The sequence below is a fragment of the Talpa europaea genome (genome assembly GCF_964194135.1).
Source record: "Talpa europaea genome assembly, chromosome: 8".
Taxonomy (NCBI): domain Eukaryota; kingdom Metazoa; phylum Chordata; class Mammalia; order Eulipotyphla; family Talpidae; genus Talpa; species Talpa europaea.
The window spans coordinates 11,727,616-11,747,356 of NC_140075.1; the positions used below are offsets into that span (position 1 = coordinate 11,727,616).

At 38.0% G+C, this 19,741-nt stretch overlaps 2 protein-coding genes across 2 annotated transcripts in view; one reads left to right on the forward strand and one right to left on the reverse strand.

The window, feature by feature from the left end:
• Window positions 1-1,149: 1,149 nt before the first annotated feature.
• Window positions 1,150-11,885, forward strand: LOC311175147 (UTP--glucose-1-phosphate uridylyltransferase-like; the record flags this gene model as incomplete). Its single annotated transcript, XM_084240078.1, has 8 exons — window positions 1,150-1,209; window positions 1,680-1,865; window positions 3,654-3,787; window positions 4,920-5,217; window positions 6,254-6,499; window positions 6,961-7,203; window positions 10,067-10,171; window positions 11,808-11,885. 8 exons carry the CDS (start codon window positions 1,150-1,152, stop codon window positions 11,883-11,885), a joined length of 1,350 nt encoding a protein of 449 aa, XP_084096204.1.
• A 1,959-nt stretch (window positions 11,886-13,844) lies between these two features.
• The window catches only part of LOC311175148 (vacuolar protein sorting-associated protein 54-like), a gene marked incomplete at both ends in the record, with an annotated part of 40,402 nt that continues 34,505 nt past the window's right edge, over window positions 13,845-19,741 (reverse strand). Inside the window, 1 exon segment of the mRNA XM_084240079.1 lies at window positions 13,845-13,931. Coding sequence (XP_084096205.1) covers window positions 13,845-13,931 — 87 coding nt within the window.

Sequence of the window (19,741 nt, forward strand, 5' to 3'; positions counted from 1 at the left end):
CTGGGACAAAAAAGCAAAATCAAAGTACAAATCAAGATAACAGCTGCTATTGTCAGTCTCCCTGCCTCTCTCACCCACATCCCTTCCAATTGTCTTTCCATATTTCTACTCCATATGTTTCCTTCCATGTCCCCCAAGTCCCTGGTACAAATCCGAAGCTGAGAAGCAAGCACACCCTCCTTCACATCTCTCTCTGTGCCATGTGTCTCTAGCCTCTGTCGCCCCTTCAGGTTTTCTATAGCTGCCCCTGGCCATTCAGCCCTGCCCTTCTTTAGGTGGGAAGGGAACCTGGAACTTCCCCTTTTAATGGCAATTCCTCTGTTACAGTAGCATCCCAGTACAGTAGTACCTTCTGGAGGGCCATGTTGCTCACAGGCTTGGCCCCTACTCCAGTCTTTTTCTATCACCAGTCCTTTTTTCAAACATGCATGACTACACTGAGAGTTTCTTACTAGGAAGATTGTCAGTGCTGCCACATTAAGGAATAACTGGAATGAGTATTAACTGGAGAGCGTTGGAGAAGAGTGCTTCATGTTTCTCAGTACTAACACCAAGGAAGAAAATGTTGGCATCTGTGCTTGGCAGTTCATGTAGTGTATTGTAGAATAGGAGATATAAGAATCCGACTAACTTTCCATGGAAGAGCTGTTAACAAGAATTGTGTGGTGAGGGATCTGCACACGACTCTTATGTATGTCTGTCTGATCAAGTACAAAGGGAATTTTGTCTCTGCAGCCTAATCCCTATAGTGTGACCCCATCAGCTCCTTTCCCAAATAGAGTTCATCCATCACACACACTTATAAGTAGAAAGTATATCGTAATCTTTTTTAAATGCCTTCCTTTTTGCTATGAGATGTTTAGACTTGCTTGTCCCTCTGCTTTGAACAAAACAATGTGGGCTTCCACTGTGTCAGTGTTCTCCTCCTTCGCGGGAGAAGGCTCTGTTCTCATGGAAGATGATGAGGGGGATACAGGGAAGAGACTGAGTAGGCTCTTCTCAAGCCCTAGCTCCCGCCCTCTCCCTCCCTACCAGGACATTTGTTGGAACAATGAGACACTTTATTTTCCAAATGTAATCTTTTGTACAATGGTGCCCAGCAGTTAAATTCTTAGTGAAGGAATTCTCTCCCTTTTTCTACCTAGAAGTATGACAAAAACCCTACGACCACCTTCCTCTGAAAGCAAATTTATAACTGAATGGAGAATGGTAAGGAGCATTTTAGTTTTGGTTTTTGCCTTCTTCAGAAGGGATAATGTGTGGTCATATAGATGCTTTTCCAGAAGTGAAGTAGGTCCACAGTGCTCCACTAATACATACAGACTGAATTTTATGTATCCTATTTGTTGGTGCGAATTGGGAATTTGTAATTATTGAAGGTAATGTAAGAAATTAGGTATTCTCATCAGCCAGTCAAATATTTGTAGCTGTAACTTAACCCTGTCTTGTACTCCATTGTAGTATAAATGAATCACTGAATTACTTCCGTGTACAAGGGAAATTGCCTATATGTACTTGATTTTGAAACAAAGGGGCCCATACATTAAAGGAATTGCAGTTGAAACTTTCCACAGAGAAACCATAACTCTTTAAGGAAGCTTGGAAATAATCCTAGGATTGATTTAAATTCTCACAAAGCTTTTTAAATTACTTACATCCTTTTTTTTTTTTAATTTCAGATTCAGCCCTATGAAAAGATAAAGGCCAGGGGCCTACCTGATAATATATCTTCTGTATTGAACAAGCTGGTAGTGGTGAAACTCAATGGTGGTTTGGGAACCTGCATGGGCTGCAAAGGCCCCAAAAGTCTGATTGGTATGAGGAATGAGAATACCTTTTTGGATCTGACTGTTCAGCAAATTGAAGTGAGTAACATTTAGTTTTTCTCAACACTTTGTTTATAGGTTATTAAAAATGTTACCTTATAAAATAACAGATGTGGATTTGAACCAATCAACTGTCTTTAGTTTTTTAGTACATAAAATATAAAAAAAAATTGCTGTTCCTAAGGGTAATTCCTTGGGTTATGTTAAAGTTTCTGATCTTTAAATGACATTTGTAGTTGCTAATATCTCTGGATATATTTGGATTCTTCTTTGTCCCAACCACTCCGCCTTCCTTTCTTTTTAGTGGCAGCCTTCATCACAGTTGGGATGATCTAGTCTTATTAACCTCTTTTGAGAGGCTAGTGAGAATTAAATATACCTGGTTGTATGTGTAGATACTAAGAACTGTTCTTGACTTTTCCCTTATGATGAAATCAATAATGAAAGATCATAAACTCTTCAGGAACAGTGGCCCTGTCTTTTTCTTTTCTTTCTTTTTGTATTTACAAGTTAATTTTTTTAAAGATTTATTTATTTATACAAGAACTGGGGTACAGGCCAGACGTGCAGGAGCATGGAGGACTCACCAGAGACAGAGTGGGGAACAGAACAGGCAGACTGACTGAAACACACTGCTGAGGGGAGTAGCGGGCGAGACAGGAGAGGTCTGCTCGCAATGTGGGTTGCTCCGAGGCCGGTGGGGATCCAACCGGCGCTGCAGAGGCTGCAGACAGCATCACAGCACTGCGCTCAACCGCCTGCACCATCAGGGAGGCCCCTACAAGTTAATTTTGAAAAATCAAAATCAACAAAAAACTATGAACCAGAGACACTTTTAGGGGGGCGGGGGCGGGAGGGGAGGGATTGGGGTCAGAATGGGGGGCTGCAATTGTATGGGGAATATAACAATAAAATTTATAAAAAAAAAATGACAATAGATTATTTTAGTCTTTCCCAACGAATATAAACAGAATAATCACTAAGAAAACTATAGGGCAAATTTGGCCCTTTTTCATCCTTTATCTCTGGTGTCTAATACAGTGCTGACAGTCACAACAATAATACTTAACTTTATCCAGCAGTCCTGTACACCAAGTATTACTCTGAGCTTTTTACATGAGTTGACTCATTTGTTTCTGGCAACAACTCTATAAGATAAGTACTTTTATCTTCTCCGTTATATATAACTGAGAAACCAAAGTATAAAGAGGTTGAGTTACTTACCCAAAGTCCCTTAGCTAGTTGGTATAGCATCATACTTTGAACATAGTCCATTCTGTCTTCTGTGATCTTGTTTTGTTCTCACTCTGTGTTGTGTCATAGTTCTTCCTATTGATTGTTTAAGATTTTACTTGGGTTCTGATTACAGTTTTTGACATTAATCCTGAGAATAGAGAGCCTTGTCTTTATGACATTTCTATTTGCATCTCCGCATTCCTCTGGACACAGAGTAAATGCTTAGGCAGCACTTGCCACCCAGAAAGGACCCACCAAGGGTTACTATGACTGGGCACATAACTCCCAAGTCAGGCTGTGGGATGGGGGCAGGGGCTTCTCAGCTCTGCCACTGGACCTCAGATTAGCCATCTGTAAAATGCAGATAATAACAATTTCTCTCTTGTAGAGTTGTGATTTAATGAGCAAGTGCATGGTGAATTGCTTAGAAGAATGTCTGTTTATGCTAATTTATTTATTTCAAATCTGTATTTTTTGCTTTATGTAGATGAAGTTTTGGACATTTTATGATTAACTATTAAGAGTTAATCTTATACTTTTAAGTAAAAGATATGCAAGTCTTGGTAATCTGATTGTCAATTTCCTCCCTAGCATTTGAACAAAACCTATAATACAGATGTTCCTCTTGTTCTAATGAACTCTTTCAACACGGATGAAGATACAAAGAAAATACTACAAAAGTACAATCATTGTCGTGTGAAAATCTACACTTTTAATCAAAGCAGGTACAAGGAGTAAAAAAACTTTGATCATGTTACTCCTGGGAGAAAGAACAACTTTGTTTTGTTAAACAGAGCAGCACGTGCCAAAATCTAATGTTTGTGTTTAAAGGCTGAACATTTGTTAATACATATGTGATTGTTATAATCATTCTGTGATTCTGTAACTTCTAGTTCTTAAAAAGAAAATCTGCTTGGAATTCTGTTACATATACAGAATAATTGAGGATAGCTGAGGTTCCGGCTTTCTAAGGGCATATTTGGAATCCAGATGGGTCTTTGGAATCCTCCTGTAGGCTATAACATTAATAACCTTCTTTTCTATGTGAAGTTATCTCAACATTCTTAGTAGAGTTGGAGGAAAATCAACAAATTCTACTGAAAAATCATTTACTTTAGGGAAGAGGAGTGTAAGTAGAATTCAGATGATGAATGGTGATGAAGCTCAGGCGACTTGGGAGAAAAGGCTTCCATGTCAGAATAGACACAACCTTTATGAGCTCGTATAGAGGGCTAGTTCTGAAGTTGTACCACTAGTTGTATTTTTCTTTTAAACCTATTTTTCCATTGGGCACTTTCTTATGCTGTAGGTGCTCTGCCTCTGTTTTCTGGTTGGTCTTTACCCTGTTCTGTGCTAGCTCTTCTGTGCTCCTACACATGTTCTCATGAGTGATAGGCAGCAAATGTCCCTGAGCATTAGCCTGCTGCTAGTTTTTTGGGAAAGAAAGAGCACCACCATCTGTAGGGATGCACACCTTTTCCTAAATAGGTATTTAAGGGGAAAAAAAACCAAACCCCAAACCAAATAAATCTGAGAAAATTTACTTAATATATTCCTCTTCTTGCAGAGCCATAAAACATACTAACATCTTAAAATATGAGGTGTTTTCCCATATACATGACCATGGAAAACTCTCATTTGCAGTAAATACCACTATCTAGAAAACAGACTTTTGGCAATATAGATATTGAGAGATTTTCTTAAATGGATTTACATATGACTAAGTAACTTACTATTGAAAGACTGAAAAGGAGAAAAATTTTATTTAATTTTAAGTATATTGTTTTACTTGAAGGTCTGAGATACACTCCAGAGTTGATGTTGAAAATAACTGGTTTTTTTGGTTTTTTTTTTAAGGTACCCAAGGATTAATAAAGAATCTTTACTGCCAGTAGCAAAGGATGTATCTTACTCAGGGGAGAATACAGAAGCTTGGTACTCCCCAGGTCATGGTGATATTTATGCCAGTTTCTACAATTCTGGTTTGCTTGACACATTTATAGGAGAAGGCAAAGAGTATATTTTTGTGTCTAACATCGATAATCTGGGTGCCACCGTGGATCTTTATATTTTTAATCATCTAATGAACCCACCCAATGGAAAACGCTGTGAATTTGTCATGGAAGTCACAAATAAAACATGTGCAGATGTAAAGGTAAATAAATACTGAGAAGGAAGCAGTTTGGAGATAAACATCTTTACAGTCATTCATGTTATATATTTCAGACACTTGTATTGAAAAGTTTCTATGTTAAGCAGACATATCTATCCACTTGTTGACATCATATAAGATGGAGTGGGATAGTGTTCTATAGAGTACCCTAGTTTCCATTGGATATAAGTGTGTACATAAATTCAGATTTACTAGTATTAAAAATCTTTATTTTTTTTAAAATAATCCATATGGGTAATTTTAACTGAATACACTTCCACATGTAGTTATCTGAAGCATGTGAAAACATTGTGAGGTTTGCTCAAACCTTAATATTCTTCTAGTTTGTTACTTAAATGTTTTTATTTCACTGCCCAACTAATGGAATTTTCTGTATTTTTTTAATCACTGTAATATCTCTGCAGTGCAAAAAAAGTTTCAGTTTGGTGCAAAGCAAAAATTTATTTTTTTTAATCTTGAATGTTTTATGGTGATGACATTTGGTACACAAGATTTTACAACCTACCCGTGGAAAGTAAGAGCAGTAGGGTTTGTAATACTAAAGTGGTTAGTTCCTGGGCTGGGTTCTCTGCAAATGTCCCCTTCACATGAATGATTGCCTCCCCCTCTCCACTGCCATGGCCTTGTGTCTATAAGAACATCTTCAGGCTGAGGCTACTCAGGAGCCACTTCTTGTCCACTGTGCCTTTGTCTTCTGTCCACTGTGCCTGTTCTCCCTTTGTCCTACTGCCAGTCAGAGGGGGTCTGAGAGGGAAGACTGGTGGTGAAAGTATGCTGTTTCTCACTCCCACTGCTTTTGTATTATGGACAAGAGGGTGGATAGGCAGCAGAAAGCCATAGAAAACCTGAATTATTCTTTTATTTGGTTCTACCTTCAAACATTCATTGTCAATGCTTATTTCTGGAGGATTTCATCTTTAGTTTCTTTTCTTTTAACTTTCACAGACTACAAACAATGTGGTATGGTTGTGATTGGGAGAAGTTGGGGGCACACATTCACTCTTTCACACTTTTCTAGGGTGGGACACTCACTCAGTATGAAGGCAAACTGAGACTGGTGGAAATTGCTCAAGTGCCAAAAGCACAAGTGGATGAGTTCAAGTCTGTATCAAAATTCAAAATATTCAACACAAACAATCTATGGATCTCTCTTGCAGCAGTTAAAAGACTGCAGGAGCAGAATGCTATTGACATGGAAATCATTGTTAATCCAAAGTTAAGCCAAAGTTTTGGCCCATTTGACTCCCTTGCTCCTAAGATCATAGTAGGCTACACACAGACCCACTGCCCACTCCAGCCAGTCTACTCTGTTGGTTTCTCCTTTTTGCCTATTCAGATTCTCCAGGTTTTAGCCCTGTTTGTCAGAAGACTCTTTAGCATGCCAACCACGGTGCCCTTACTTGACCCTGGGCTGTGGCAGAGGCAAGAGGACTGAATAGAAAAGTAAAAGAATATCTCAGTCTTAGTTATAGGCACTTTGCATGAATTTTCAGAATCTTTGGGTTTTTTTATTGTAAAATAGAAATATTACTGAGCAAAAGAGTTATGATACTGAATAAAGTTCAAGCGCCTGGCATATGACAGGTGCTTGATAAATGTTAGATTTCAAAATTGTTTCCTTTAATAGATCTGAAACCACTCCCCAAACATTAACCAGCCCATATGGAATTAAGTTGTATGTACCTAAAACCTGTTTCTCTCTCCCTCCTCATCCCTTTCCTGTAGACTTTGGATGGAGGCCTGAATGTCATTCAGTTAGAAACTGCTGTTGGAGCCGCCATTAAAAGTTTTGAGAACTCTCTAGGTATTAATGTTCCTAGGAGCCGTTTTCTGCCTGTCAAAACCACATCAGATCTTTTACTTGTGATGTCAAACCTCTACAGCCTTAATGCAGGATCTCTGACAATGAGTGAAAAACGGGAATTTCCTACAGTGCTCTTAGTTAAATTAGGAAGTTCTTTTACAAAGGTATGTAATTATAAAGCTGTGATATATACATGAATTTGTATTTAAGTGTGTAATTATAAAGAAATGATAGACATGTGAATCGGAGGCTAATTACAGCTCCACTACTAACCTTTGATGTCTTTTAAAAGGGAATTGACCATGGAAGAAAAAGATGTGGCTCACTTTTGAAAACCTGACTGTGTAGGGAACAATGTTTACATCTGGGGATGTTTTATGTATTTTCTAAGACCAGCACTGCTTTCATCAGTGGAAGAATTTTCTGGTCTAACAAGTATTTATTGAGCCCCTTCCATGATCTGGGCTGTGCTTTAGATGCTATATTTTTAACAGTAAATTAAGCAGACTAAAATTCTTACCTTCAAGGATATCTTAGTGGGGAAAGACAGTAATATAAATAAATGAAATGTACAGTGTGCCAAGTGATATAAAATGGAAAATAAAACAAAAATAGGGAATGTGTAAGTGGGGTGGTGGAGGTGGTAGTGTAATTCTACATGGGGTGGCCAGTGAACGGCCTTACTGAGAAATTGAGTTCACCAGTTGGGCAGAAAGTGTTCCAGACAGAAGGCATGGCTAGTAAAACCCAACCCTAACATAGTAAGTGGAGTCCAAGTAACTTAGTCAAAATTCAGTGAAATGAATTTTGGGAGCCATTGTGGCTGGCTTGTAAGGTCCTACTAGCCATCCACTTCTACTTCTGGTCGTGGTTTAGTGCCATCTGGTGGGGATGTGTGTACTGCCTTACATGTTAATGGGGGATGATTCTGGGTCCTACGACTGGGCTGAGACTTGCAAGACAGCATCAGGCATTTTAGGAATCTCCCTGTTCTGCGGTGCCTCTCTCATTAACCTGGTAGGCAAGGAAAATACTGGCATAGAAGTACCCATTGGCTTCATACAACCTGAGGTGGAATGGACAATTGTTTTTCTACCCAGCGTCATTCTCCTTTCACTTCCTTCTCATTCTTCATAGTCTCTTCCACACCCTACAAGAGTTAAGAACTTTATCTGCCCCAATGTGAGGTGGCTGAGTAGGCCAATGGCTAGTTGCTCCGAGGAAGAACATTTTGGGGACATTAAAAAGCAGGTGGCTGGAGCAGGTGAGGGGGTAGGGATAATTGATCAGAAAGCAGGTGAGGGGGCAGGGATAATTGATTATGCAGAACAGTGTGAGTATTGAGAGTGGTTTTTTTTCCTGATAAGGAAGCTACCATTGGAGAGCTGTGAACAGAGATGAAAGTTATACCTATAGGATTTGCTGTTGGAAAAGACAGGAGGGAAAGTTAAGGAGAAAGGAGTAAGGCTATCTCAAAGTTTTAGACCTGTACACCAGAAAGCCTGGAATTGCCATTTATTATATTAAGATGAGGGCATGCTTGAATAGAGTAGGTTGGGGGGAGAAGGTTGGAAATTAAGTTTTGCAGGTACTCTACTTATTATTGTAGAAGTTGACTCTAGAGTCAGGAGCACAGAACAAAGATTCAGGTGAGATTGGTAATTTGAAAATTGTTAGTTTATACCTGGCTTGCAAACCCTTAAAGACCACCTGAGGAGTGAGTGGCACTCACTGGAAGTCCAGAATGGAGCCCCTGAGGTACTCCAGTGTCTAGGGAGATAAGGATGAATTAGAAGATGTGGCAAAGATGACAAAGGAGTTGCAGGTGAGAAATTGGGTAGGAAACTATGAATGTGTCTGTCCTGAAAGGCAAAATGAAGAAAATGTTTCAAGAAAGAGGGAGTGATTATTTGTGTCAGGTGCTCTTGCCAGTTCAAGTAAGATGAATGAGAATTCACCATTAGGTTTGTCAATATAGAGATTTTGGAGCCTCACTGGAATGGATTCACGAGAGAATAGAAATTAGAGATGTTGATATAGACAATTTATATAAGACTTGAGGTTTCTTTGCTTTTCAAAGATGGATTTATAGCATGTTTATACGTTGATGGGAATCAATGCAATCATGAGGGAAAAGGAGAATTAACTGCACAATTCTCTTGAACAAGCCATCAGAACAGTTGCCCTTAAATTGTAGTACTAGGGACAGAATAATGAGCTAGGAGACAAGTGGTGGAAACCGTTGGAAGTTTTCTTAGTCTGTTATTCTCAGCAAAATAGTAAATGCCATATGGGAAAATTCCTAGAGCCTGAAATTAAATAATTTGTGCTGTTATCTTTCCAAAATATAATTTTCTTATTAAATCTCCTTATCCTACAAAGTCCAGCTCTGGTCTAGCTTGCTTTAAACCATAATGAGCTTTCTTTTTCCAACTAACTCCAGATTATTTGAACTACACATCTGTCTCTTAGCATGTTGGTTGGTTATTTTTTCACTTTTAATTCATTTATTTTTGTGTGAAGTGCTTAGCAATATTGTAATCACTTGATTTTAGGGTCAGTGTTAATATATCCTGGTCTCTCTGTATAGGATCTACCTATATGATGCTAAAAAGCTTTGTTTCATAAAGGCTCTGAGCTTGGCTATAAAATGTTTTTACAGTTCCATTATCTTGTGGGCCTCCCTGGTGGCACAGGGGTTAAATCTCAGCGCTGTCAAGCTAGTGCCAGACACTGCAGCATGAGTTCGATCCCTCGCCAGGGAGCTGACCCACATGGTGCAGCAGACTTCTTCTGTCTCAGCCTCTGTTCCCCTCAGCAGTATATTTCAGTAGATCTGCCTGTCTTCTCCCTAATCTGTCTCTGATTAATCCTCTCACCGCCCCCATACCTCTAGCCTAGATCCCAGTTCTTGCATGCATAAAAAAACTAAATCTTTCTAAAAAATTATCTTGTTAATCTCTTTTTTCCCCAAAGATTTATTAATATACTTTTGAAACAATTTACATGTTTCTTTTTTCTTTTCAGGTTCAGGATTATCTAAGGAGATTTGAAAGTATACCAGATATGCTTGAATTGGATCACCTCACAGTTTCAGGAGATGTGACATTTGGCAAAAATGTTTCTTTAAAAGTATGCTATGATGAAAATTACAGTTATTACCACTTCACAAAACAGGTTTCATTTTAGTCCTTAGTCTATGTTTTTTAAGTAATAGTTTTTAGTCTTTACCAGTTGTTTATACACATTTTTTAACGAGTAATTTACCATACTATTTAGGTTTAATACTGTCTTCCAGAGAGATACAACACAGTTAAAATCAATTATAGTTGTTGTATATAGGAATATTGTGGAATATAGCATTCAAATGGAAAGAAAACACTAGTAATTGAACTACTACAATTTTATTGAAATATGACAGTTGTTAAAATAGCATTGGCTCTCACTCAAGATGACTATTTGGATCTGAATGGAGAAAAAAACAACTTATTTATACTGGATGTAATGTATTTGTGTTAAAGTAATCTGTTATCAGTATAAAGATTATTTTTCACATTACTGTAGTACTTGGGTACTCTGAGTATTAGTCCAGCCTAGCATATCAAAGAGGAAGGGCTATGGATATAAGTATTAAAGCATTAGAACCAAAGATCCAACAGTTTATTTCTAATCAAGTATTTTTTTTTAAATCCATACCTAGATGTCATATGCCTCCTGTTAAAACTACTTAAATGAAGATCTTGGGAAAAAATATATATAAATTTTATTGCTAATATGGCCTCATCTAAATAGTCTTACTTAAGACATGCAAAATATATCAGTAAACTGTTCTCTGTCTATATATATATATAAACACCCAAACAGATATATAAAAATATAAATCAAGCACCATTTGGTTTCTTTGAGAAGGCTGGATAATGATGGTGACCTTGCAAGTAGTTCCTTGAAAGGACCAACCGTGCTGTGGCATTGGGTCCACTTCCTATTCTCGGTACCACCTCTGTCTGCTAAGGAAGCAAGGAATTTAGAACTGCTGCCAGGACTGTTACAGAAAGACCTATTGTTAACAGAAAGACGATTTTCTTTAAGATATTCTTTGTTTTTCACTTTTTTTTAACATTTTATTTTTTTAAAGATTTGTTTATTTATGCATACAAGAACTGGGGTACAGGCCAGAAGTGTGTAGGGTGAGAGGATTCACCAGAGACAGAGTGGGGAACAGAACAGGCAGACTGACTGAAATACACTGCTGAGGGAAGCAGCGGGCGAGTGAGCAGAGGTCTGCTACTCCACGTGGATCACCTCCCTGGTCGGGGATCCAACTCGTGCTGCAGTAGCCACGGATAGCTTCACAGTGGTGTGTCTTAACCCCTTGCGCCACCAGGGAGGCCCCTGTTTTTCACTTTTAATATTATTTATAATTACTTTGCTATAAATGGAATGCTACATAAACTTGATAAATATAATAAAATAAATTGTATCTCAGCTGCAGTTTCAAGTATACGCTTACCTTTTTCTCCCCACCCCCACTTAGGGAACAGTTATCATCATCGCAAAATGGTGATAGAATTGACATCCCACCTGGAGCAGTATTAGAGAACAAGATTGTATCTGGGAATCTTCGTATATTGGACCACTGAAATAAAAAATACTGTGTGCACTTTATACTAATTTTGGGCTAGTTTCTCACAATGAAATGTTCTAAAATAGTCAGGTACTTTACTATGTTACTATACCCTGCAGTGTTAATTTTTAAAATTTTCTGCAGTATGCTTTTAGTTTAAGAAAAGCACAGATGGAAGCAATATTTTTCTTCTTTGAAGAGGATCCTAAAAGTTCATCTTAAAGTGCAATATCATTGAATCTTAAAACTGGGGCAATTCTGCTGGAAGATCTAACAGAGGCCTCGATGATGGTCACTTTGAATTGCTCATGTTTCAAAAATAAAGCTGTGAAGCAGTACATGTGTACACTTATACCTTTCAATGCTAACTTTATGAAATGGTGAAATGAAATGGTTTACTTTTGCTAAAATTACTATATCACTTGGAAGATTTGCTCTTGAAATATGTACTCATTGCCCAATTACCTAATAAATCCAGTTTTTGCATTTCTAAGAATCTTAACCATATCATTATTTTTATAGGAATTAAACTTGAAGCTATTCAGTACCTTTCATCTAATTCTAAAGCTGGGATGCCTGCCATGATTTCCACAGACTCTCCATTTATTGAAACAAAGTGGTGTTTCTTTTCTAAGCTGAAGGGGATGGCATAGGCTGAGGTAGGGGGCATTTCTTTCACATCCTTGTTCTCTAGTATAGTGGGCGGGTTTATATCTTTATAAAAAGTTCTCTTTCTTTCACGTTTCATTTCTTGAGACTTGCTGTTGTCTCTGAAAAATATTATGGACAACCTTCTAAGTCAGGTCTGCTGGTAGTTCAACTGGTGCCTTTTCACTAAGAATCACATTTTCCACTTCTTCCATACTTGCATAGGTAGGCTGCTTGCTTAAAGTTTACTGCATACTATTAAAAAAAGTTGTCTTTTAAAGTCTGGTAATTTTTTACAGCTTTATTTTAGACAGTTTAAGAACCAATGACATACCTATGTAATGATAAAGGAAAGAAAACACCCAGGCTTTCCTTTTAGGAAACCAAAGAGCACAAAATAAGACTGTTTCATAGTACATTATCACCACAGGGTTAGGCACTCTGACAGGGTTAGGCAGATTCCTGGTGTGAAGTGAGGCACAGGCACTTTCATTTGTAGAGTGCTGCTGATTCTAATCTTGAAGGTAGGTATTATAAAAGTCTTTAAGTAACTACTTATCATCTTGTGTTTCTGGCCCAACATAGCAACTTATATTTTAGAAATACTGTTTCTCTTTGTTCATATACACACCCAAAGTAACTTAAAAACAAGAACACAAGGGGCCCACACTTCGTGTTATCTAAATGTTAAAATGAGAACTCATGAACAGGCAGAATACACGATTAAGTATTCTTACCTTTGCTAGAAATAAAAAGCCCCCCCCGCCAAAATTCGCCAATGCTTCATAGATACTTTTATAAAAATAGTCATTGACCTATATAACCTTTCACATAACACTTCTGAAAATTATTTATATTAGAAGGTGCATAAATGAATGCCAAAATCTTTGTGATGAGCCTTTCAAGTATTTAGACTGTTCTGAAGGCTTTCCCCAGATTGACTACAAGACACACAAAGCCTCAAATTTGACATTGTTCACTAAAACAAAAACTGAATTTCTAAATCCAAGCAATCAAAATATGTTTATTTTTTATAGAAAGATCTGTAAAAAATAATTTTTCAAACAGCTTTACTTTCATAGAGAAAACTTTCTACAGAGGTTGACTAAGATTTTAATATTTTAAATTGTACCATCATTAAATAAGGTGGGACACCATATGAATTTCATTGCACTGGAAGAAATGCAAAGCATTTTTTAATATAAAGTATACAGAGCATTCTAGTCAACTACAGCTGTGTTACAGCTATGTGTTCTTTTGGATTTGGTCCAAAGAAACCTGAGTCTGTTTCCAGAGAGAATGAAAAATGTTAGACACCTGATCAGTTACTCCTCGCTGAAGGAAGCACAAAAATGGCATTCCTTGTAGATCCCACTGAATCCAAGTTTCCCAACACTGATACTTTCCTTTTCCCCTTACCCCACCCCACTTTGGGTTCCAGGTTCAGTTCTTGAATCACAGGCATCCATATTTTCTTCACAAACATACATATCCCATGGCCAGATGAAGTACCCAATTTTCCTGTATGTCATATCACCTCTTCTGTTCCCAGATCTCAGCCATATTTAGGTCCAAATCTTTAAGGCCTTTTAAGGCTTGAAGATTTCCAGTGTAAAAAAGCTACATCTGCGTGACCAACCTAAACATTGGAGAGAAAATTAGTTTTAAATCTCACACTTAAAAAAATTACTTTGAAGTAACAGATTACAATACTGTATATGTTTTAGGGGTATAGGTTCACACCTCTTCAAATGTATGTTTAACCTGCCATGTCTATCACCAGAGCACCAGTATTCCTCTACATGGTCCTAAGGGCTCCTTCCCTTCTCCTCCCCTCTGGTAGCCTTAGTTCTACAATCAGTAAAGCTCCCACTTTCTATTCAGATGATTAAAGTAGCAATGCTTACAGAATCAGAGCCCTACCATCGTTGCTAAATTATTATTTGTAATTCAGATTTCTTAGGGACCAAATGTGAAGATCCCCCTTAGCAGAATTCCTGTTACCACATAGTTAGACCATTTAATATTCTATTGCAACAAGCATTTTGAAAAGGAATAAACCAACACAGTTTGGAGATAGTCTTGTAATTGTGCCCAATATAACTGCTTAAAACAGTATCAAACAGAAAAATAGTTTAAGATATTTGTTAATTGTCATTAAAGTATACATACATGTGACAAGTGTAATCAAGGGAAAGACAAGGTTTCTGTATGTCATCCCAAGGAGTTAAATGAAGGCTGGGAATTCAAGTTTAAGTAATACTGGAAATAAAGTTTGATTATGATAATTATATTAACACTTGATGAACAAGGAAAGAATTATACTTTTGAGTAGAGAGACGTCACATACACCTGAAAGAATACTCCCAGAAAGAATGCTCAGATAAACAGAAATACCAACACCCCATTCATAAAAAATAGGAGCTGTCATTTTAGAAACTGGCAAATTAGATGTATATTTTGATGGATGTGGCCCAGAGAGAAACAAATAGGAGACTGATTTATTTAGTAGTTTTTAATAGAGAAGAAGTACTCTGACTTCAGTTTTTTTAATGAATATATAAATTCTAGGTTGCTGGACTACATGGGGGTAAACGTGTTGTAAGCAACCTTAATATTCAGTTTAATTTATAAATGTTCTAATTTGTAAATACCTTTGGACTTAGGTACTCGAAGTTTCACCTGTTTTCACATGACAGTTTAGTAAGGACCATATTTTTCATCTGCAACTCATTCAGGGTGTCTTTTGAAAAGTTTAATTTACACTATACTTTCTGTGAAAAATGTGGTTAGTAAGCATACTGAACTGACAGCAACAGTTCAAAGCAAATCCTTTCTAAGGCAAGCTCCCCACATTAAAAATTAAACAAAATTAACATAAATCTCCATTTAAAAATATCAAGTTATATTTAATAGACACACTGTTTACAGTTCAATCGAAAGTGTATGTTTACATCAAAATTGAAAAAAAATTGACAAAAGAACACAAAAGAAAAGCATATATAACCATGAGAGCATGTACAATTAAGATAAAAAACACCCAAGAGAAAAACAGGGAAAGAACACAAACAGGGAAAGATGAGAAAATATGAATGACCAATAAACATGAAATGATGACAAACATCAGGAAATGCAAATCAAAACAAGATATTGTCTCCCGGCATATGAGCAACAATGAAAACTTTAACAGCAAATGCTGGCAAAATGCGGGGAAATGGTGGAAGTATAAACTTGGAACAGTCACTTTGGAGAACATTCTGACAATAGCTAGTAAAGTGGGAATGTACTTGTGATCTGATCACGCCCTAAATAAGTATAGGGATATTCACTACAGCGTGTTTGTATTGGGGGGAAAAGTAATATAACCTTGAAATCTGTCACTAGGGGAAATGTATACATTAACATGGTTTTTCATGTGAGAGAATACACCACAGCAGTCAAAGAAAGGGCAACATCTGTGTCAACAGAGAAATCAATTCAGTGGAAAAAAGCTACAAAGTACCATGTAAGTAAACAAATTTATAAAATAGAACCACACATTTTCCTTAGATATAAAGATAATAAATGAGAAAGAGTTGAAGGATGTAGACTAAACTTACTAAAAATATTGTCTAAATATTAGGGAAAAGTGAATGGAACTGGAGTTGGGATGAAAGGGGTACTTCAGCTTCATTCAAAATGCCATGTTTTTCATATTTTTCAAGTAAAACTGAAAGATGTTTATGATCAATTCTCAGTAGCGGGAATTCAAGTATTTTATTCTTTTTATGTCTATGTTTTAAATAACTTAAAATACAGAAAATTCATTGGAAAAGTACAGGGCTAAGAGGAAAAGGGACAAACTGCTTAGTGGGTACAGGATTTCCTGGAGTAGTGAAAATCTGTTGAACTATCAATAGGTAGAGGTGGTGGATGCACAACTGTGAGTATGCAAGGGCCACTAAATTGTTGATTTTAAAATCATTTTATGGACAGAATCAACATGGCGGGGGGGGAAACACTGCGAGTAAGACCTCCCATAAAAAAAAAAAAAGTGAATAGGGAGGAAAAGCAGCAGGTCCCTGTGAGAACTGGGACATGGGAGAGAAACGGGAGACTGGCAAATTGCCCAAAGAAGAAAGTTGCCATAAAAGAGACTAGAAGGGAGGAAAGCTCAGAACCCTGCTACCCTCCCCCTCCCACAAAGTCGGCACTCTGACCAACAGAAAGGAGGAAAACAACAACAACAACAGCAAAACTAAAACAACCAACAAGAACAAACTATGCATCAAACAGGACTGTGAGTGGAAAGGAACAATTTTAGGCACCGCACCCTGTGAGCTGGAACTGTGGAGAACAGTGCAGGAATTGCTGAGGAGGTGAGCAAATTGCTCCAGGCGCCATTAGAGAAAAAAAACTCCCAGAAACCCACAAATAGCCCAAGGCCAGCCGGTAAGCTTGTGGGAAAAAGCAGCTCGCTTGAAAATCATACACGGATGGCGGCTGCCCAGGTCCCCGCGTCTGCGACCTAGGCTTGCAGGGAGAAGCATGGGAGCTCTCATTGAGGTGAATGTCCCTCACTGAGTAATCAGAAACCAGGCGCCCAGACTTGGGAGCGGGGTGCAAAAGGTGCCATTTCTGCGGACACTGAACTGGGCTACAGCCCACGTCCTGGATCTGAGGGCTTTGGAACTGAGACCGGGGGCACAAAATTCGGGGCTTGGGATCCCAACGACGGTGGGGCTCAAGGCAGACACAGCAACCCCCATGCCATTGAGGCTCTCTACGCCACTCCCAGTCTGTTCCACCCACCCACGGGAAAGAGAAACAGTTCTGGAAGGACACTAATAAAGATCTCTGGCGCCACCTACTGACCAGGAAGAAAAATCACCAAATCCTGATAGCTGGAAACCAGAGATTCCCAAAAACACCCTCAGGCTCTGAGAGAGGGTGGGACACACAAACCAGGGTAAGGTGGGAAATAAGGCGTGGAGTAAGACCCCATCCTGGAACTGAGAGCCAGGCGCAGGATCTGGGGTGTGGGAAGCGCCATAGCAGCGGGCACTGCACAAGGTGACAGCCATCGTTTTGGACCTGATAGCCCTGGAACTGAGACCTAGAGTGCAGAATTCAGGGTGTGGAATCCATACAGCTGTGGGCACAAAATCACCAACTAGCTGATTTCCTCTCTGAACTGAGTAAATACAGAGGGAGGGAGCCGTAAAATAGTGCCCAACAACACAGCATCAACACCCTGGTGGAATATTGGCCTACCAGTGCTGGTCTCAGTCTGGTAAACAGTTTCTGAGACCCCTAAAGCAGCGCTCCAAAGAGATGCCTGCCAACACCAGTGGCACAATGTCCCAACGCAGAGAACTAATTAGAAAGCAAACAGGGAGAAGAAAAAATATAAATAACTAAGCATGCCCGCAGGAGGACACACCACAAAAAGAAATACAGTCACCAGAGCTCAACAATGACACTGAAAAACTTCTCGGCCTATCAGATTGATAATTAATAATCATTATGATTAAAAAGCAGAAAGAAAACAAAAAGGAAAAAAATGATTTGAGACAAATAATCAATGAACTGAAGAATGAAATTGAGACCTTAAGAAAGAAAAGAAAAGAAACACAGGAGATTAAAAGATTGCTAGAGGAGATAAAGAACTCTGGGAAAAGCAATGAAAATATAATCAATGAAATGGAAGAACAGATCAGTACTATCGAAGATACAGAAATAAAACAAGCCAAAAGAGCAAAGGAGAGAGAAATGCAAATGAAGCGGTATAGAATACTCTTAGACAATTATCAGACTCCATGAAGAGAGGAAATGCAAGAGTTATAGGCATTCCAGATAGTGAGGAGAGAGACAAAGGAACTGAGAAATTATTCAAAGAGATAATTGAAAAAAACTTCCCAAGCATGAAAAAGGAGACGAATATAGACATACAAGAAGCAAGAACTCACAGTTACCACAATGAAAAAGAAAACCACAGCAAGACACCTAATAGTAAAGCTTGCAAGAGTCCAAGACAAGGAAAAAATAATGAAACTGGCAAGGGGGAAGAAACAGATAACTTATAAGTGAAAACCAATCAGGTTAATTTCAGACTTCTCCGAAGAAACATTATGGGCAAGAAGAGGAAGGAGTAACATATTCAGCAAACTTCAAGACAACAAATGCCAACCAAGAATACTTTACCCTGCAAAGCTTTCCTTCCTCTACGAAGAAAAAATATGGACCTTCTCAAACAAACTCCAGAAATTCATTACAAGTAAACCTCCACTCCAAAAAATTCTACAAGAGGTCCTAAAGCCAAAACCAACAAAGGAATGAACAAGAACAGAATAAAGCAAGGAATAAAATCACAAAAAGGCAAACAAAATAGCAAACATAGATGCCAACATATCAATATTAACTCTAAATGTAAATGGATAAAACTCATCAATAAAAAGACACAGAGTAGCAGGCTGGATTAAAAAACAAAATCCAACTTTCTGCTGTCTCCAAGAAACACATTTAACCACAAAAGATAAACACAGGCTGAAAGTAAAAGGTTGGAAAACAATCCTACAAGCAAATGGACCAAAAAAGAAGGCAGGAACAGCCATACTTATATCAGATGAAATAGACTTCAAATTAAAAAAGGTAAAAAGAGACATAGACAGATACTACATTATGATCAAGGAGACAATACATCAGGAAGATATAATACTCATCAACTTATACTCACCAAATGAAGGGCACCAAAATATATTAGACAATTATTATCAGCTCTGAAAAGACATTAAAGAAAATACATATATAGTGGGAGACTTCAACACCCCACTCTCACCAATGGACAGAACAATGAGACAAAACATAAACAAAGACAGTAGAGCCCTAAATAAAGACATAGAACTCATGGACTTAACAGACATCTATAGGGCACTGCACCCCAAAAAATCCGAGCATACACTTTTCTCAAGTGCACATGGATCATTCTCCAGAATCTATAACATACTGGGCCACAAGACAAACATGAACAGATACATGAAGATCAAAATCATCCCAACTATCTTCTCTGATCATAAAGGCATCAAGCTAGAAATAAATCATGAAAAGAAAACAAGGAACCCTCCCATTTCATGGAGATTGAAATCCACACTACTGGGAGACCACTGGACTAATGAGGGGATCAAAGAAGAAATTAAAAAATACTTTGAGTTGAATGACAAGGAAGAGACCATTTTCCAGAATGTATGGGATGTAGCAGAAGCAGTAATAAGAGGAAAATATATAGCAATTCAGGCTCACATCAACAAACAAGAAAGAACTCAAAGAAACAACCTAATCTCATCTCTCCAAGGGCTAGAAAAAAGAACAACAAAAAAACCCTAAAGCCAGTAGACGAAAGGAAATAATAAAAATCAAAGCAGAAATTAATGAATTGGAAATTAAATAATCCA